At 35.6% G+C, this 21,615-nt stretch overlaps 1 protein-coding gene across 5 annotated transcripts in view; it reads right to left on the bottom strand.

Moving 5' to 3' along the window:
* Positions 1 to 5,988: 5,988 nt before the first annotated feature.
* Aftph (aftiphilin) overlaps positions 5,989 to 21,615 on the bottom strand; it is a 62,931-nt gene continuing 47,304 nt past the window's right edge. For 2 of the 5 annotated variants that reach the window (XM_076833097.2, XM_076833096.2), the window contains 4 exons: positions 20,205 to 20,265; positions 18,605 to 18,688; positions 14,255 to 14,378; positions 5,989 to 7,087 (listed from right to left, as the gene is read on the bottom strand). In XM_076833097.2, coding sequence (XP_076689212.2) covers positions 6,943 to 7,087; positions 14,255 to 14,378; positions 18,605 to 18,688; positions 20,205 to 20,265 — 414 coding nt within the window. In that variant the 3' untranslated portion in view covers positions 5,989 to 6,942. Of the gene's footprint in view, positions 7,088 to 14,254; positions 14,379 to 18,604; positions 18,689 to 19,219; positions 19,260 to 20,204; positions 20,266 to 21,615 lie in introns of those variants that run through there. The other 3 variants (XM_076833098.2, XM_076833099.2, XM_076833100.2) reach the window with 3 other exon arrangements.

The raw sequence follows: 21,615 nt of genomic DNA, 5'->3' as shown, positions 1-21,615 counted from the left end.
GCATCCTCTCCAGCATTTATTATTGTTTGTATTCTTCTTTTTTTTTTTTTTGGATACCAGGGATTGAACTCAGGGGCACTCGACCACTAAGCTACATCTCCAGACCTGTTTTGTATTTTAGACAGAGTCTGAGTTGCTTAGTGCCTCACTATTACTGAGGCTGCCTTTGAACTCACAATCCTCCTACCTCAGCCTCCTGAGTTGCTGGAAGTACAGGCGTGCGCCATATTGTTTGTAGTCTTGATGGCTACCATTCTCACTGCTATGAGATGAAATCCCAGTGCAGTTTTGATTTGTATTTCCTTAATTGCTAATGATGTTGAACATTTTTTCATATATTTTTTGGTCATTTGTATTTCTTTTGAGAAGTATCTAACTCATTTCCCATTTATTGAATTATTTGTTTTTTCAGTGTTAAAGTTATGAGTTCTTTATATATTCTAGATATTAATACTGTCAGAAGAGTAGCTTGCAAAGATTTTCTCCCATTCCATAGGTTCTCTCTTCACGTTCTTGTTTCCTTTGCTATGCAAAAGTTTTTAAATTCGATACCATCTTATTTATTAACTCTTGGCATTATTTCCTGAGCTTTAGGAGTACTATTGAGAAAGTCATTGCCTATATGTTGGGGTGTTAATCCTGTTTTCTTCTAAGAGTTGCATAGTTTCTGGCCTTTGATCCACTTTGAGTTGATTTTTGTGCAATGTGAAAGATAAGGGTCAGTTTCACTCTTCTACATATGGATAACCAGTTTTCCCAGCACAATTTGTTATAGAAGCTATTGTTTCTCCACTGTATGTTTTTGGCACCTTTGTCAAGGATCATATGACTACAGTTGTGTAGTTTTTCTCTGTCTTCAGTTAGTCTGTGTCTGTTTTCATGCCAATTTTTTAAATTGGTTCTTCTTAGTTATACATGGCAGTAAAATCCATTTTTATAAAATTATACAAGCATATCTTATTCTAATTAGGACCCCATTCTTGTGGGTGGGCATGATGGTGGGATTCACTTAGGTATTTTCATATGTGTACATAAGAAAATTATGTTAGATTTATTCTACTGTCTTTCCTATTCCTATCCCTGCTCCCATCCTTTCATTTCCATTCATCCATTTCATCATTTTATCTTCTATTTGTCTCATTACCCTTATAATCTTTTTGATCATGAGGTCATGGAAAATTTTAAGCTACATGTATTTTTTGAGATCATCTGCGGAAATGCTCAGGATAGCCCATGAGATGTCACAGATAAAGTATGACAGGAAGCATTTTCCTGTTCTTGTGATCTGTTGGAAAGATGAAGAAATGTAGGTGTCTGCCGCAGTCTGGCTGGGCACAAGATCACGAGCCACTCAAACAGGAACAAACTTTATTTTTGAAATAACCGCCAATACCACGTTCCTGCCCGGGAAGATTCCCGATCCACCCACGCGGCGTTCCACCGGTCCTCTCCCGGAACCCCAGCGCAAGCTCTTCCCCCGGAATTCCCTCCTACTGCACTTTCCCAACCAACGGGAACTCTCCAGGAGTCCCGCAGCAGGCCGAGGTAAACAGCAGGAGTCCAGTATCCATATGAATGTAATTTTTAACATAATCATATCATCTCAATGGCTAGCTGGCATCACCTTTCAATCAAAAATGCCATGCATCATATTAATTGGCTGTGGCTCTTAGCAGGTGTCATCGTGTTGAGAAGCCATAGGGCTCAGAGTACTCTGGGCACACTGGGCAGGCAGATTTTTAATGGCCCACATTTGTTGGTGATTTGGATCATGGAAGGTATTTATCAATCTGCAAATTACAAAGCTAAGCAGGAATCTGTACACTAGATAGTATAGTGAAGGGTTAATCACTATAACTCCCAGCAACTTGGGAGGCTGATGCAGGAGAATTGCAAGTTTGAGGCTAGCCTCTGAAACTTAGTGGGAGTCTCTTTCCAAAATAAAAGGGCAGGAATGTATCTCAGTAGTAAAGTGCCCCTGGGTTCAATCCTCAGTGCCAACAAAACAAAACAAAACAAAATACCCCAAACCAAAGCTCAATGACAAGTAGATGGCAGAGAAAATGTGGCTTGACAGCAATTAGGGGGAAAAGTCTGCCTATATGAGGTAAAGAGCCAACATTATTGCTATAAATAGTAATGCAATTTTAGGCACAATAAAAGAAGTGTCTGAGATAAAGTAAATATGAATCCCATGCCAGAGGTGATATCTGGTCAAGTATGGGAAGCATCTTTTTTTTTTTTTTTTTTTTGGTACTACAGATTGAACCCAGGGATGCTCTACCACTAAGCTATCCCCAATCTTTTTCTTTTTTTGGCTGGGGAACATGGGAGGAGGGGTGATTTTACCAGGGATTGAACTCAGGGGGACTCACCACTAAACCACATCCCCAGACCTGTTTTGTGTTTTATTTAGAGAAAGGGCCTCACGAGTTGCTTAGCACCTCACCATTGCTGAGGCCAACTTTGAATTCGCAATCCTCCTGCCTCGGCCTCCTGGGCAGCTGGGATCGTAGGTATACGCCACTGCGCCTGGCCCCAGGCTTTTTTGAGAGACAGGGTCTTGCTAAGTTATTGAGAGTTTTGCTAAGTTGTTGAGGCTGGCCTTGAACTTGGAATTCTTCTGCCTTCAAGTTGCTGGGATTATAGGCATGCAATACCATGCCTGGCTGGGGAGCACATTTTAAGAGCAATTTGGCAATAGGGACAGTGTCCAGAGAAGAATGATGTGTATGGGGAAAGGCCTGGTGGAAGGGAGAACAGGAAAGTGATCTTCAGATATTCATGGAAAAGGGTTTATAGGCTTATCCCAAGCAGCTTGAGAGGCAATAACTGGAACTAAGAAGAGGTTATTGGGAACCAGGTTTCCATGCAAAGTCCTAGTGATGAGTGCTGCCAACGAAGCATGGGTATGGGTAGTGCCTTGCAAAGTCCTGAGCCCGGAGGAGTCCCGATAAATGTTTAGGCAAAGGCTGAACTCATCAGAGGGGAGGCATAGGAGGGTGTAAACAAAAAGGCCAAGAGTGAGAAAACTGGGATTGGGTCCTGCCTCTTTATAGGTGAGATTGTTGTATAAGTTGATTTCTTTATTTAGGCTTCAATTTCTTCAGGTATGAGTTCTGAATCATCTTTGGATCTTTTGGTTGCAATGGAACACTTTAATCAAATGGAATTTTCTATTACCTCTCCCCTACCCCCAGCCACCCATATTAGCTCGTTGTGTTACTATAGGACACCCCTTTGCTGAGGGTGCCTAGGCTGTAGAGCTCCTGGAGTGGTTTGAAAAGCCCTGGACCAGTTGATTCTCCAGCCCTCTGAAGTTTCTTCCCAGCTTAGTTTGTGTGTGTACTGGAGATTGAACTCTGGGCACTGTGCACATTCAACATGTGTCCTACCACTGAGCTACACCCTCAGTCCCTGCCTTAGCTTTTGAGTATTTGAAACTTGGAAAAGGGATTTATCCAAGATCTTTTACCTGGTTAGTGGGAGAACCGTATTTAACACATAACTCCTATCTAATTCAGTGCTCCTTCTACCTTATCTGCCTACTTCTACCCATGATTTACCTTACTCTAAGGTCCCAGTAAATCCTGGACTGCCTTTGATAGATTATTTTCCTCCTTGGAAAAAGCACCAGGAAGGCAAAAGATCTACTCTGAGGCAATGATCCTGGAATTCACTTCTCTATAAATCATTTTCAATGAAATACTATTTATATGGGTTGAAAAGTGAAAGGTGCAGCCCAGACTTCTGCTTGATCTATATTATCTGTTCTCTTCTTCCTTACTACCAGAATCCATCTGCTTTAAGAGAGCCAAAACCTAGAGAAAAGATCCAGAATAAAGGTATTTATTAGGCTCTTGTGGCTACTAAGTTCTGGTCAATAGATTCTGATTGGAAATGCTGTCTCCCTTAGGGAAAGTTTCCTTAACAGGAGAGAGAATCCCTTCTTCACCCTTTCTTCCATGATGACCAGATCCTGAACAATCATGTCCGACCACAAGGTAGAAACCATATGTTGAGGATGGGATACACAAGATGTTAAGTGCTCCAGTCTCTGACCCTATGAAGTCCCCAGGGCAGATTTCCTCCAGTGTTTTACAGGATGGAAACTTCTACCACTTCAGCCCACCATTACTATTTTCATCAGCTCTGTCATTGATTACAAGGCAGCATTATTTTATACATCACTAAGAAACCACTGTCATTTAAATAGACACTCCTTCCAACTGTATGACACATTCCAATTTCAAAGAAATTAAAATGTGACAAAAGGATGAGACTTATTACATGCAAAGCAGTATTTTGGCTTTTTGTTTCAGCCAAGCCTAATCTTGATTCAAAAACATGACAAGTTCTAAATAAGAAACATCATAATCATGAAGAAGAAAGAAGTTTCTCTGTAAGAAATGACTCATAAATCAGGAGTGATGTGGCTCAATTTAGGAAAGTCTTCTCCTATGCTTCCCAATCTGTTTTGGATTAATCTGGGAAATTATATATGGCTATTTGGATTTGGCCAGTAAATGAAATGAGACCCTCTGTATGAGTTGGTTTTAATGCACCTGGGACATGAAGTTGATTGCTAAACTAATGTGTGATTTGGCCTACTGGGGCTTCTACTCCTAGACTTCTTTCCTTCCCCAATTCTGCAGGGTCTTTCTGGTTGACTATAAGGCAGTGAGTAGCTGCTGCCAGAAGTAGCTGATGACCAAGTAAGTGGGCAGATGACAGGCTCTCCCTTTGAGAGATGCCAGAAGTGCTTGAGACCCTTCCAGAGCCAACTGCTGAGTGCTATTGGAAAAATTTCAAACAGGGAGAACAGTTTTGGGCCTCAGTACTAAAGCACTGCCTTTAACCTAAGACAATCCAGTATTGATGTACCTGTTGTGACAAAGGCAGCAATGATCAATATGACAAACAAAAGGAAGCCTGATTTATTTAGTATGCATATTCATCTTATAAACACTCCTGTCAGTCTCTGATTGTTTTAAAGTAAGTTACTGTATTATCACTTAATTGATCCCTTCTCCTGTGACTACTCAAATATATCAGGCTCTAGGAGTCTTCACAGGGTTTGCTGCTGTTATGCTGTGGCTACCATGTCTATACATGTGATAAGTGTCTTATGTCTTTTATTTAATATATCGACTCCATGAGGTAGGTAGTATCATTCTCATGTTTAGAATTAATATAATTCAGGCTCAGAAGTTGATTAACTTTCTTACAATATTGCAGCTAGTAAGTGGGTTCATTACAATTTAGTTGTCAGAGACTATAAAAGCAGTTCTTTAAGCTTCAATTACTGACACATGTAAAATTCTGCTGAGGAATATTTTATCTTCTTTCATTTGAAAGTTTCTTCAGGCATTGGAAATATGACTTCTGAAGAAAAGCCTTCTATGAAAAGGATTGGTGGGAGGAAGTAAGGGAAATGGCTGAAAGTAGAATCTTGTCACTTCAGGCAATAACCTGGTAACCAGGAAATCTCTGATGATTGAAATGCAAGAGTTCTGTTGTAACATTTTCAGTGTGAGTAAGGTGGGCTACTCTTGGCTGCCTGTAGCTTATGATAGGTCATGTGACTTTTTTGCTGATTTAACATCTAATAATCTAAAATTAATTTCTAAAAATCTGCTCACCTTAATTTCATTGTACATATTCTTGGAGAAGAAAAAAAATTTCCTATAAATTCTTATTTAATTTTGCCAATATTGTGATGACATGTTATAATGATAGGATTTTTTTTTCCAGAATTCCATGGTGTATATATAAAAATAGCTAAGTTACTAAAAGTACTGATCCAATTCTCATAAGCCAGACTCTAATTCTTATTTCAACAAAGCGGAAGTCCATCAAATGATTTTCTTTGGATTGAAATACATTAATATTGGATAAAATCTCATATTCAAACACATTAAATGTTTCCTTATATAAAAGTTACACAGACACCAGGCTAAAATTTCTTTTAAATTATTTTATTTTTGTGTAAGCTAAAAGGAAATTTACACACTGAAATCTCAAAAGACCTTGGGCATGCACATTAACCTTGTTAGAGGTTCTTCTACATGTCTCTTTTTTTTTTTCCATAGGAATTTCCCCAAACACTTAAAACCCATAGTTTTACTGTATATACAGCCTAAACCATAGCAATCTATGATTATGTCATTTTACACTGTGCAAAAATCCTCAAAAACTAGTGGTACGATAGAACCAAAAAAAAAAAAAAAAAATCAGTAACAAGTAAATTTCATTGTAAGACATTCATATAATTTGGTCCTTCTCCAAATCAAACTGATTTAAAACAGACACAATCTTTTTAAACCCCTCCAATCAAGTTCTGACAATGATCTATACCCTATAACAAAAGAGCTTTTGATGAAGTACTTGCAAAAGGTCAAACAGCAATATGCCAGATTGAAAAGATTAAAAAAGAGCCCAAAATTGATAACAAAAGCCAGATCTGAAACAAACCCATCACACACAAATAAAAAAATTAAATAGGGACTTTGGAGCTTATTTATGACAGCAAAAGTGATTCAACATATGATATGAAAAATGAAGAGGACATTCAATGCAATCTGAAAAGACTGAAGGGGATTTCAGACAGTGGAGCTTTAAGTTTTTAATTTTTTTATTTCAAAAGTTTTGTAAGAAGGACACCACCAGTGTATTTCACAAAGACATAAATGTATACACCCCAGCAACACAAAAAGAATAAATCTTCAAAAATGTTCACCCCCGATTATTTACATGTTTTCTAATATAAATTTAGGACTTCAGTATGTAAATAAATATACATTACTATGTATACCTTTCTAGTGCGGCTTACCAACAAATCAGCTGAACTTGAATTTTCTTTAATTAAAGCAGGTATGCTTTTGATGGTAGGGAAGGGAGGAGGAGAGAAAGCATTTGAAACTGTCCAGTTCACATCAGTTATCAGTCTGCTTGATCCTGGGAGCTGGTGGAAGGTGTTAATGTGGCTGGGAACATCAACACCTTGGCATGCATGAATGTCAAGTCAGGAAGGCTGGCAATCACCTTGATAGCTTCTTCACTCAAGTGCTCTTCTCTTTTCGGTTTCCTATCAACAAATGAGAAAGAAAGTACGTTAATGGGACTTTGCAATAGGTCAAATGAGAGGAAATCCATTCTTATGGTTTGGATATGAGGTGTCTCCCAAAAGCTCACATGTGAAAAACAGTGCAAGAAGGTTTAGAGGAGAAATGACTGGGTTGTAAGAGTCTTAACCCAATCAGTGATTTAATCCCCTGATAGGGATTAACTGAGTATAAACTGAAGTGGTACGGTGTGGCCAGAGGTGGTGGGAATCGGGGGCATGGCTTTGGGGTATATGTTTGTATCTGGTGAGTGGAAGTCTCTCTGTTGCCTGATTATCATGTGAGCTGCTTCCCTTTGCCACACTTTTCTACCATGATGTCCTGCCTCATGTTGAACCCCTAGGAATTCGGCCAGCCACTTAGGGACTGAGACTTCTGAAACCCGTGAGGCCCTAAATAAATCCTTCCTTCTCTATCATTGTTCTGGTGGGGTCTTTCAGTTGCAGCAGTGAAAAAATTAACTAAAACATCTCCTTTCTAGGTAAGCAGCCCTTGTAACACCTCATAGAGCCCTCACTACACCCCCCAGAGAGCTCTAACTAAACTTTCAGGTATTTGACCATCTTTTCTTCTGCTAGATCCTGAAGGTTGTACTTCTGCATTCTATGCTTCCTGTGCCAGATGCCAACTCTTCCGTGAACAGAAACACATGGCCTGTTTTTGTATGTTTATTAAAGCAATGCATGTGCTTGTGGATATTCACATGTACATGTGTACAGCTCACAGCTTAAGGCTAAAAGCATCTACCCAGTCAAAATTTTAACATGCTACTCCACTGAAATATTAGTTACAAAGCCCTAAAAACATTTGGCCTGACTGGATTCCAAACTGCCCCCTGTGAAACTTCCAAAATTACCTTCACATAAAATGTGTGTGGCACAAAGCTTGTCATTTTAACCTCAGGCTTTCTTTATCCCCAGTGGGAAATTCCAGGAAAGAGAGCCTTCAGCCAGCTGAGATGCAAGCAGCATGAAGACTGGCTGCAGGAAGGAACCCAGGGGAGGCCATTTCTAATCTTATGGGTCTTGTAGATGAAGTCTATTTTACGATACCACTCCAACTCCCATGAGAAGTGACCACTTTGGCACCTAGAACAGATGTGAAGAACTCCTGGAGAGTCAGGTTGTCCTAGTGTACGTAGCCCAAATGGAGCACATGATTGAATCCAAATTGCATTTTTTCCTAGGATGTCCAATATATTGAAGGAATAGTTATAGTCATATAGATTATTAATTTTAGACCAAAGATGATTTTAAATGGATTCTAGAAAGCCCAATTTTCTTTTCTGGAAAAGGACAATTAGTACTCTATTAGATATGACACAAGTTGTTTCTTTCATCTAAATATTTTGTATTTGGACAGTGAGCAGGAAGTTAGTGGTGAAATTAAAAAAAAGATTAGATGCAGGACTTCACTTAATACCTAGACTTTTCTGTTGTTACTAATTCTGAAAAGGCTGAAATAAGACTTTATAGAATGAATGAAATATCTAACAGACTTTTTAAAAGAATATTTATTTTTTAGTTGTAGTTGGACACAACCTTTATTTTGTTTATGTGGTGCTGAGAATCGAACCCAGAGCCTCGCACCTGCTAGGCGAGCGCTCTACCGTTGATCCATAACCCCAGCCCCTAATAACAGACTTTTAGTTCAATAGCTTGAGGCATATCAGTAGAACAACCACTGAACTAACTTCTAGGGTTTTTTAGAAGAACAGAATAGCAATCTAACATTGTTTCTGATTAAAATATACATTTTTTCATTGCACTTAAATGGTGGCATAACTATTCAATGGATTTTTGAAGAAGTGAATATTTGCATCATTCCAATGTTCAACTGCTTACATTACTTTCCAGTCTCAATGTGAAAAACAATCTAGAATGGAAAAGACCAGCTTTTCACTAATGAACATTATCATCATCAACAATGCAGTCAGTCAAATGTCAGGTATCTTTTGTGACATAACACCTATGATGTACTCCATACATCATGTCTGCCCTTTAGACGTAATTTCCAATTCATAGGAAATTGGGAGAATACAGAATTTAATAAATACTACTTTAAGGAAGCAAATGGACAACTCCAAAGCTTAGAACATTCTGTAGGTCCACTGGACTGGTCTTTTTAACAAGCTAATATTAACAAAAAACAAAACAAAAGGGGAGATATGCTAGGTTATAAGGGACATAAGAGACATAATGTCTAGATATAATTATTCTGAACTGAATATTGGTTTGTATAAAGCAGGATATTTTTGGAAAAACATGAATACAGTCTGGGTATTTCGTGAAATAAAAACTCACTGAAATTGGCAAATATATATCATTGATTATAAAGATTGATTCCATGATTCCATTCAGGATGGATTATAAAATCTCTTTTGGGAGCTGGGAATATAGCTCACTCTTACCTAGCATGCAGAAAGCCCTGAGTTTGACCCCCATATCACTATACAAAATATAATTTTTGGTTTAAAAAAGACATGCATGCATATTTGCATGAAAAGACTTGAAAGAATAACTTCCTAGAATATCCTTTACTGCTTCTGTAGTAAAAAAGGCTATTTAAAACATAACAAATTGTACCCAATTGAACTTCTCCATTTGTAGAGTGCAGCTGGGGTGTGGGAAAGGAGAGCACAGAAATTTTTTAACAAAGTTTTGGTAAAGATTACTTCTCAGGTTTGTATCAATTGTTTTATTTCAGAGGCAATATGAAGTTGTATTTTAAAATTTTAAAAAGCTCACATAATTTATAGTTTGAGCGTTCGTTTTAATCACTGTACACTTACATGAGCTAGTCTTCTTAGGATATAAGAAAAAAGAAATGCTTTAGGAAGACTTGAAAAACAAAAGTTACATGCCATAACTCAATTTTTATCTATGTCTTTTCTAACTAAGATCTGCCCTTTTTGTCAACAGAATACAATTAAGATTCCAGAAATAAACACCTGTAACAATAATTTTTTTTTTTTTTTAAAACAAGCATGCCAAGATCTTTCAATGGGGGAAAGAGTAGTCTTTTCAAAATAAATGTGTTAGGACAAGTGAATAGCCATATGCAAAAAAAAATTGTGGTCCCCCCACCTCATGCCATAGAGAGAAATTAATTCAGTTGATCAAGGACTTAAGAGATGGAATTATAAAACTCCAAAAAAACCTAGATGTAAATCTTCCTGACCTTGAATTAGGCAATGGTTTCTTAGACCTAAAGCATAAATAAAAGAAATACTATACATAAAAATTCAATTTCATCACAATTTAGAAACATCTGTGCTTCAGAGGATACTATAAAAAAGTGAAGACAACCTACAGAATGGGAGACAATATTTGCAATGTATATATTTGATAAAAGTCTAGCACTTGCAACAAAGAACTGTTATAAATTATAAAAAATAGGCAAATATTTCTCAGGAAATTCAAATGAAATGATAATGGAGGACTAAGTGGCTCAAGTCTGAAATTCCACCTAGCTATTTATAAGAATGAGGCAGGAGGCTAGGTGGCCTTGAGCTTGCTTTAGCAACTTCGTGAGACCCTGTCTCAAAATTTAAAAAATGAAAAAGGATGGCTGAGGATGTGGCTCAGTGATACAGTGTTCCTGGATTAAATCCCCAGTACCATAAATAAAACAACAATGGGATACCACTTCACACAGTCTGGGGTAGCTATATCCAAAATAACAAGTACTGGTGAGAATGGAGAAATTGAAATGCTCATATACTATTGTTGAGAATATAAAACAGTGCCATCAACTTTGGAAAACTTTGGCAGTTCTTCAAAGGATTAATTATAAAATTACCATATGACGGAGCAAATCCACTTGCAAGAGAATCTAAAACATTCATCCTTGTATACAAATGTTCATAGCAGCATTACTCCTAACATTCAAAAAGTGAAAATGATGCTCGCTCTAGCAGCACATATACTAAAAATAGCAAAATAACCTATTAATAAACAAAACACGTTTTTCCATACCAGAGAATATTATACAGCCATGTAGTCATAAAAAGGAATTAAATATGGACATATGCCACAACACGAACGAACTTAAAACTGCAAAGAAGCCAGACATATAAGGCCATGTTATAGGATTCAATTTATAGGAAACAGAGTAGGCAAATCCACAGATAGAAAGCAGAGTAGAGATTGCTAAGGAATAGAGGGAGAAAGGTATAGGAAGTGTCTGCTAATGGGTACAGGGCATTTTTTGGGGAGAGGATATGATAAAAATGTTCTAGAATTAGATAGTTGTACAACATTGTGAATATATGAAATCCTACTGAATTATATATCTTAAAGGTAGATTTTGTGGTATATGAATTACATCAATAAAAAGACAAAAAGTCTCCCTTTTATAACTAGTCCTTCGGTTTGTAGAAACATCAATTAGACTAACCAGCTGGTCATCCATTGATGTAAGTTAAATGATTTTATCTATTTTAGGAAGGAAAAGAAGATGCAACTATTTTAAAGCTAAGAACTTGCATTCTTAGTGAGAAGTTACATTCACAACCTATGTACTGAAAAGAGAGGAACATGTGTGTGTGTTTAGTTATTCAAAGATACTTAGAGGGCGGGGGTTGTGGCTCAGTGGTACAGTGTTTGCCTAGCATATGTGAGGCACTGGGTTTGATTCTCAGCACCATATATAAATAAATGAATAAAACAAAGGTCCATCAACATCTAAAAATAATTTAAAAAAAAGTTAGAGAAGAGTAGGATGCTGTTTGTTCCATGTCAAATTTCCTTTACCTCAATCATTGTTTCTTTCCTTCTCTCCTCTCTCTTTTGTGGTATTGGATACTGAACCCAGGGGCACTCTACCACGGAGCTATATCTCCAGTCCTCCTACTTTTTTGAGACAGGGTCTTGCTAAGTTACCTAAGTTGGCCTTGAACTTTCTTTCCTCCTGCCTCAGTTTCCCAAGTAGATGGGATTATGGGCATGCTATGTCTGGTTTAACCACTATTTGTTTAACCCTTTCTTATGTGACAGGCCCTCACAAAGCTTATTCACTCTTCTGTTTTGTCAATATGTGAGACAATCTTGGTGAGCTTTACTTTCTATATTTTGTTCAAAACAAAAAGAAAAATGAAATGAAACCTAAAAACAACCAAAATATTGAAAATTAAAATTTCTGAAATTATATATGCCACCTGCCTCTTTTTTGCACAATTAAAAGTCACTCATGGAGATATGTTATAGTATAAGACCTTAAATTCTAATACTAAGAATTGATATTTGCATTTCTCAGGTGCAAATGGCATGTACTTATTTATTTTTAAACAATATACATTCCTTGAAACAAAATACAAAGTTGGCTACTTATTATTTTGTTTTAAATACAAAGCTGGACAAGAACTAGAAAGTAATGCAATCCAGCTGTACTACTACCTCCAGGATGTACACTGTAGTTTTCGTGCTTTCTTCTAGTTCAGAATACCCTTACATAAAAGGAGAATAACTTCTTAAAAACGATAGGTGTCAGAAATGTTCCCTAGTGTAGTTTGCAGGATAAGTTTTAAAAATTAGGAGAGCAAGCCAGCAAAGTGGTTTAGAGCTCCTCCTAATGGTACAAAAAATGAATTCTCAACATTGGGATTTCCAAAACTATTGCAGTTTAGTTAGTGAGACTGCAGGGGGAAAAACTGAGCAAACAGTAGGGTTGTCCCAGAAATAGCAGGGAAAAGGCCAGACAACAAAGGCAGTAGGCTTCTGTTGTTTTTAAAGTCAAATGTACATTTCCTTTTAGATTACACAGAAAACAAAATCAATCAGAAATCTGTGTGACAAGTTTCAACTTGAAGAAATGGTTTGTTTAGAAAGAGAAAAAAAGAAGCCTAAAGTCCACAGGAACTGCAATTTACAAGTATTTTCATTTAAAAGGCAGCTTTGGCAGTGCCAGGGGGCATACTACAATGACAAGGGGCAATAAGAACAATGGAAAGACTCTGTGGACTTTAAAAATAGAACCTATATGGGCGGGGTTGTGGCTCAGTGGTAGAAGGCTTGCCTAGCATGCATGAGGAACTGGATTCGATACCCAGCACCACATTAAAAAAAACTAAACAAAATAAAGGTATTGTGTCCATCTACAACTAAAAATATTTTTAAAAAAAGGACTTATGTTACAAACCTATTCTAGGGAAAAGTTAAGGGTACTCATAAAATAACAGTTTTTAAAATTATATTTAGTAATACCTGTTGAATGAATGGATATAAACACACAATAAAGTTTAAAAGGCAATGGTCATTCAAGCTTACATTTTAAGACAGTATTTCATACATCAAAAAGGGAAATAATCAATTTTCTATAAAAGAACTAACTTTAATGGGTAACTCTGAATTTAACATGATGACACTAAAACGTCTCTCAAAGTAGGCAAATAGCAGGTAACTATTTCTTTTTAAAATGCGGATGAATTATGGATTTGGGAAGCAGAGCTGGCCTGCCAACCAACCAGTATTGCTCTTAGGCTAGTGATTTCCTGGCTCATAATTACATTTCTATTAGGAACTGGCTTGTTCTTGTGATTAATATGTCAAAGCAATGCATTATTCCAACATTTAATTATATAAAACTAAGGGTTTTCTAAATTCTCAACATAAGGCCCAAGTGATAATCCTTGGTTTTGGTTCCAACTCTGGGATATAGCTTTTCTAAAGACTATGCCCTTAAAGAGGGTCCAAAGAAGCTTGGTAAAGAAAGGTTTCATGTCCCAAATCATAGATGCAGATCAGCAAGCTTTTGGAAAATACAAGTGGCTATTCTCTGTCTTAGCCTGGAAGAAAAAAGATCAATCTAGGTGATCCTAAGATGGTGTTCTCAGTAATTATGAATTATAAATGTTTCTACAATGGCTTCAGTGAGAAAGATTCTCTACAAAGTGGGGTGGGGGGAGATAAATAAAATCATATCTGTTAGTCCTTTCTTATGAAATAACTCTTCTCTAAAAAAGTTAATGATTAAGCATAATTTGATACTATGCTGGATTTAGACATCTATTGGCTTTTATAAAGTGAATTTTAAGACAATATATTGAAAGACTGCCAACTTACGTGCTTTTCCCTTTGGACTATTTTAACTCAGAATTCACAATGAGGGTTTAATTGACCCTAACTTTTTACCTGGTAGATGTGCTTGTCTTCTCTACTGTGGACATGAGTCTTGCAAATGCATCAGTCACTTTGAGGCTTGAGGTGGAGATTTCCAGCTTAGAAGTTGTTAATTCATACAACTCTGGATCCACACCTTATAGTATAAAATGACAGTCAGTGATGGCAAGCTGCAGAGGTTACTTAATTAGTCACAATCCAAGATGCAAGAGTAGTATTCTGTAAACATCTGAGCCTTTTACAAGCACAATATAGCTTTAAAACACTGCAATACTGTGCTTATTTTTTAAATTAGAAATTTTACTTTTTGGAGAATTTGTAAAATACAACCCCCACTCCTGTTACTTTGTACTGGGGTTTGAACCCAGGGATGCTCTAACACTGAGCCATCGTCAGCCCTTTATAAGAGAGGGTCTCATTAAGTTTCAGAAACTAGCCTTAAATGTGCAATTCTCCTGCTTCAGCTGGGATTATAGATGTGCACCGTTGCATCAGCAAAAGTCTCTTTTATAAACAGAATGCATATGACTTATTATATAATGCGACATTCCCAATTTTCAAATTGGCTTATTAACTTAATTTTAAAACCCTCTTTTCTCCCAACCTCCTAACAAGTTTTTTTTTTTTTTTTTCATTATTTTCTTCCACAGCAAAAGATTTGGAAGTTAATATAAACTTTCAAACATGATAATTGATTTGGTTAGTTCAGACTATCTGCTGGGCATGGTGGTGCATGACAATGATCCCAGTGCTTGGGAGGCTGAGGCAGGAAGATCACCAAGTTCAAAGCCAGCCTTAACAACATAGCAAGACCCTGTCTTAAAATGAAAAATAAAAAAAAGGTTGGAGATGTCACTCAGTGGTTAAGCACCCCTGGGTTCAATCCCTGATTTAAAAAAAAAAAGTGTATATATATATGTATGTATATACACACACACACACACACACACACATATATACACACACATACATACATACATACACACACACACAAGAACTATTATTATTCAAAGCATCAAATTACTAAATATATACCACATTATTCTTTCTTTAGGTTAAAAGGTGGGAAGAATAAAAAATTTTCAGAAAAAGCAAATAAAAACACAACTTTTTAAAATGAAAAAGTTCTCCAGGGTTTATTGTATTTCTGTATTCTCATCTTTGGTAGCCAATAGTTCAAAAATCTATAGTAAGTCAAAAGGAATATGAATTAAAGAGGTTTAGATTTACTGTAAAAATCTACCTAAAACCTTCCCCCATCTACATTCACTAAAATTTAAAGTTTATGATTTTTTTTATATTTCCTATGTAATAGATTTATATTATTAAATAATTACTACTGAAAAGTTAACTATTTTATACCCAAGGTAAACTTTCTCCCTATTATCAGCAAATTACGTGAACAGAAACTTCAGGAGTTTCAGGGTATAACAGAAAAACAGATAGTAAAAAGAAATGTTTTATAGCTTAAATTTTCATTTTTCCTTCCTTCTTTATTTTTTTATTTAGGCTGCCTTGAACTGCTGGGCTAAAGTGATTCTCCTATCTCAGTCTTGTGAGTAGCTGGGCTACAGGTACATACTATTGTGTCTAATTTTTACTTATTTCTTTAAACAGGCCTCCAAGATCAGACAAAATTATAATGCATATATTTGTAAGTTCCCTCCTTTCAGGATATTTCAAGGTTAAGGAAAAAGAATCAGGAATTGGCTTCTATTAACCGGTTCTGTAGATGACCACCAAATTTAAACAGATCTCAGATGTTTACAGAAATTAAGCAAAAGCAGCTTCCACAGTTACCAAATCCAACAAGGGAGGAAGGCTATAGAAAATGTAGGTTGACTCTCCCAAGTTCTCAATATTTCATTAAGGTACATTTCAAAGTGTGTCTAAAAAGGACATTTATTTTTTATAGTAAGTATATGGATTGCAGTTACAATGTAAAACCTGGAAATTATCTGTAAAGGGACAAAATGAACTCAGTGCACTTCCCTCCTCTGCTGGTAAAGGTTACTTTTCAATCAACCACAAAATTTAAGCTGATATCCAAGTATAATACAGAATAAAAAAGTGCATTCTGACTGGCAACAGAAAAGTGCCACTAAAACTTAGTTGGTTTTATAAAATACTGGATACTTGGCTGTCAAATAATAAAGTGGCAGATGAAAATTTAAAAAAATGACAAATCATCCCTTTTTCCAGCCCCAAACACCTTCCCCCCCCAACCCCCCCCGCAAAAAAAACCCCCACCCCAAATCCACAACCACCAATGTTTTTTAAAAGAAACAAGACAACTTCCTATTGTACACTAGTAATTGGAGAGTAATTTTTTTAATGCAAGTTTTTTTAAACACAACCTTAATGAGGCATAGTTTATTTACATAATTAAAGCTAGCCAACCAAATTCTATGCCAACCTCCTAAGAATCACACACAAAATAATTAATTGCAAGCTAAGACAAAATGACTTTCCCAGAAACAAGTCAGAAAAAGTGCAAGCAAGTGGTAACATGGAATACTAAAGTGTTGGTACCTGTAGCTTGATGTACAAAACCCAATAGCAATAAAAAGAAGCCAAAGCAAATTTATTATAACCAATTTAAACAGCAGCTAGAGCATATTAATGAAAATAGTGAACAGAAATATTTAAAAGGTTCTCAAGTAATGAGGATTGCATTTGACCACTTTGATTTCACTTCTACTATAGCACTCAGCTTCTGAAATGGCTTACTCTTCTTGCAGCTGTGAACACTGAGGCTGATTATTAGGCCATTTCTATACTTCTTTATATGGCCAGTTTATTTGTGCTTCTATGAATTTTTTTAAATGAGTTTGAAATGTAAGCAAAAATTAAAACTAAATCAGGATTTTAGGCATCCCCAAAAGCAAAGTGACCTCATTTAAACTGTAATACTTAGTGACAAAACAAACTTGAGAATAAATTTAACATGGGACCCTGATGATTAATTCTTGGGAACATAGAAATAAGGAAAGTGATATACAAGTTTTTGGTTGCTCCCCCTCCCCCCTTAAGTATTATAAAATGTCAGGCAACTTTAGCTAACCCAGGTCATTCCGTAGATCAGATATATTTAGTATTAATTTAAGTAAACAGTAAAATATCAGTTTTAAGTCAAAACCAGACACAGATTGGTTTTTTTGGTATGCTTGCAAAATTAACAACAAAAATGATATCCAGGAACTTAGATTTGAGGAATCCTGTCATTCTGAACCAGAGGGCTTTGGAACTTCCCAGTAACAGGATCAGATTACCCTATCAGATTTTTAAAAAAGGGCATCCTGTGTTCCAGGTTCACCTTTAGTTGACTGTCATAACCTCCATATCCCATCATGTTCCTAAACTGTTGGAAGTGGGTTGGGTGGGTTATCTGATGGAACAAAACAAAACCAGCAAAATCTCAGGAACCAGGCTGGCTGTGAAACTGTTCACTAGTAGTCACAGAAAGGGATCCTCACTATGCATTTTAAGTAGTGGCATCTATATAGCACCCCAGCGGCTGCCTGTTGATCAATGTGGCATGAGTACCAGATCACAATTAGGAATGACAGGGATTCACTAAAATCATACTAAACAAATATAAACATAAAAATGCCATTAAAATTTTAATCCTTTATTCAGTTATAAATGACAAAGTACATTAGTTCTTTGGTCAATGAACTGAACTTTGCAGGACTAAATATCAACAGGCACTCTAGTAAGTTTTAATTTCTTACTTTTAGTATCTCATAGCAATTTTTTCTACTATTAAATTTGTTAACATTTTTTTTTTCTCCATGGAAAACTAACAGTATACTTTTGATTTAAGAGCTACATAAAAACAATAATAGTTCTATGTAGGACTGTGTGCTAACTCCAGCATTCTGGAACCTAAATATATATTTAGCAGCACTAATAAACTAAAATGCTAGAATTTCAAAGTTATGTTATCAGAAGTACTACAATGTAAAGTTTCTATGTGTACTAAAATATTCTTATATCCCAAGTCTATTTTTTCAAGTGGCTTTATAGAATATGCTTTAAAAAATAAGCATATAAAAACCTCACATTATCTACTTATGGGGGGAAAAATCTTGCCTTTAACAAACAGTCTAAGGACATTAGGACTATATTATTGCTAGAAACTACCTCTATTACACTCTAAAAAAGTTTTTCCTAAAAATATCTCATAGAAGTCACTTATAGTCAGATAACAGAAAATAACAACAGATAGATGAAAGAAAAGTATTAAAAAGATATTATGGAGAATGCAGTCTACTTGTTTCCTTGTTTATAGGAAAGTCAAGTGTTGTGGTCATGCTTTTAGTAAATTAACTAGAATTGTGGTTTTAACACTCTGCTGACCTGGGATTGTGGTGCTGCTGCTAGAGCTACTGTCATCCACGGGCCCAAAGAAATCAAGGTTCAGAAGAGTGGAACCTCCACTAGCTTGAAATTCAGTGACCGTGTTGGTAGGCAGCCACACAGAAGGTAAGCCAAGGGAGGAGGGGTTATGTGTAAAAAGGGGTAAGACACACACTTGAACATGCAGGTTATAATTAGTAGTCATTACACATTTTAAAAAATCAACATTAAAACAACGTGTACAGTATTAGTTTTTCATTACTAAGGACATTTCTAAAGTAACAATTTAATTCAATGTACATTTTCTCATGTACAATGTAAAGAACGTAACACTTAGTAAGGTTTTAGTTAGGAGTTCAGTTCTTTCAATCAAAACTGGAAGCCATACCAGAAAGATCGAGGGGAAAGCGTACCCGTTAAAGGGAAACAATACTTTAATCTCAACCCAACATTAAATCACTCACTATACATGCCCAAATCAATCTTTCACGTTAGTAATACTGGTTTCTAATTAATGGTGTTTTAAAAAAATGACAAAATTGTCAGTTTCAGGACACGCACCATACATTAACTTAGTTTAAAATAAAATCATAAGGAATGTCATAACTGCCCTACCCTGATGTGCAACCTCAAGCTGTACTGTTCCCCTTTAACTCTGAAACAGTAATCAGAAATAGTATACATTTTTAAAGAAGTTGTTAATAAAAAGCATGATGATTTGACTAAAGACACCAGACAACAGCAAAAGGTGCATCCAGGCTTTCCTTCAGCACTGTTATTCAATTGGATGCTTTCCAGATATCCTAGGACCTACGCTATAAGGCAAAACTGATGGTGTTTTAGACAATGGCAATGACAACTGCCATTGAGATGATAATGAAAGATATTCTAGACAAAGGCTCAAACTTAAGCAGCACAAGGAGTAGGAACAATTGTATCTCAGGGTCCACTGAAAACCTGTGGTGTGAACACTAGAAACTAGTATTGTGTGTTATTTTAAAGACCCCACATTACTAGAATAAGTTACTCCATTTTCAGATTTTTCTTTTAAAGCTATAAGCAAAATCAACGTTTTCTGGAACTACTTACTAGCATTTGGAGATAAATTTTAGAAAAGGATCATGAAAATCATTCATTTTACATTTGCATATAAGTGCTCTATAAAATAGTAAATCTGAAAACTACTTTGAGTCAATAAATATGGATTCGCACATTGTTTTTGGTTAAATAATTGTGCTTTGAAGCAGCCTCTAGCCGTTAAGACTTTGCATTCAAGAAAATTCCGTAAATTAAAACTACAGAAAAAAATTTGAAATAAATCAGTCCTAGCTAAAATATCATTTAAGCTATCTAGATATCTGTAAAAAATAAGCTTATTTTTGACCTAAGAAGCTAAAATTGTACCTTGCTACTACCATAAATACTGTTAATAATAGTAACAGCTGGTTTCTTGAGCAATTACTATTTAGAAAGAAAGCCTGAATTTCCAAAGATAAGTTATGTTCAAACAAAAAGGGAAATCAGCAGAGAGAAGTTTGTCTGAACTTTGTAGCTTTCTTAACTCTAGCTCTGGTGCTAGAGGCTCTACGGAGAGACGTACCATCTAAAGGGTTAGTAAGGCCACTGCTACTCCAGTCAAACTGGACGGGTGGTAGAGACTCCTAGAGTTGAAAACCAAAAAATCAAAATTAATCAGTACAGGTTGTAGCAACGTAAAGAATCCTTAATAAACAAAGCAAAATAAAAAACTATTACAATAAGACTACTAGGCAACAAAGTACCTAAAGACAAAAATTGGGATAATTTACAATTTCAGAAGGTTACCTACAAATATAACACAAACTGAAATTGCAAAATTTATAAACAGTACAGCTTACTGACATTAAAAAAAAACTTCACCTCAGAAATGGGATTATCTTTACATTTTCAAACAAATTTATGAACTGATTCTGTCAAACTATTAGCTTGATCAATAAGAAAATATTTTAAAAACTCATGGACTTTTTTCACTAAGAAGTGATTAAATTTATTTTAAATGACTGGTCATTTAAACTTTCTTAACAGATAAAATATAGCATATTAGAGAAAGTACCATACTGAAAATGAGATTTGGGTTGTTCAACATTAAGTAACCAGAAAGTAACTGTTGTATGACCTTTGTATAATACAGTTAATTTAGTGATCTCCCTATAAAATGAGAAGGTTTAAAGTCCAAGGTCTCTAAGTTTATGATTTTCCAAAAAGAAATTATGAGCCAATAGATGGGACTTACATTTAAAAAAAAACTTCTCTGACTTATCAATTATAACAGAATTTAATTTTTAAAATAAAGCACTAAAAAGAATTTTCAGAACTTATTTGACTATTCTAGGTTTCAAAATTTCATAACTGCCAAATATATAGGTAAAATAAGCAAATGTTTATATAAAATGGAAGGTAGTTTAAAAACATTTTAAAAATGAATATTCATTTCATTTTAAGAATATTCTTAAAAGGAAAAAAAAAATTTGGTTTTTCTAGTTTTGGAATGCTGTGGGCGACTTTTAGGAACAACCTGTGTTTTTGTGTTTTTTTTTTTTTTTTAGAATTTTAATATCAACATGTCATCTTTTCCTTTAAAAAAAAATATTCCTGGGTAGGTAAAGACACTGTGGACAGAAGCCTGAATTCTGGAAATGTGAAATTTTGGAAAGTCTAATCCCATGATATTATAATTGTGTTGATATAACTGGGATACTATTGATAGGCAAAATTAAGTGTTTAATTTCCAAAAATTTGGTCCAGCTTGGACATTAAGAGAATAAAAACCAAGTAAAACATTGATATTAGAGGTTCTATGGATAAAAGACAGTTGGGGAGAGTGGAATGTGACTATTAAGGGAGTTCTTTTTGGTAATGAAAGAGTTCTATATGTTTATCACAGTGGTAGTTACCTAATTCTACATGTAATACAGAATGACATACACATATTATACCAATATCATATTCCTGGTTTTTATTCTGTACCTTAA

Source organism: Callospermophilus lateralis, chromosome 14 (genome assembly GCF_048772815.1).
Source record: "Callospermophilus lateralis isolate mCalLat2 chromosome 14, mCalLat2.hap1, whole genome shotgun sequence".
Taxonomy (NCBI): domain Eukaryota; kingdom Metazoa; phylum Chordata; class Mammalia; order Rodentia; family Sciuridae; genus Callospermophilus; species Callospermophilus lateralis.
The sequence above is the reverse complement of the archived record's forward strand: the minus strand, read 5'-3'. Positions and strand labels throughout refer to the sequence as shown.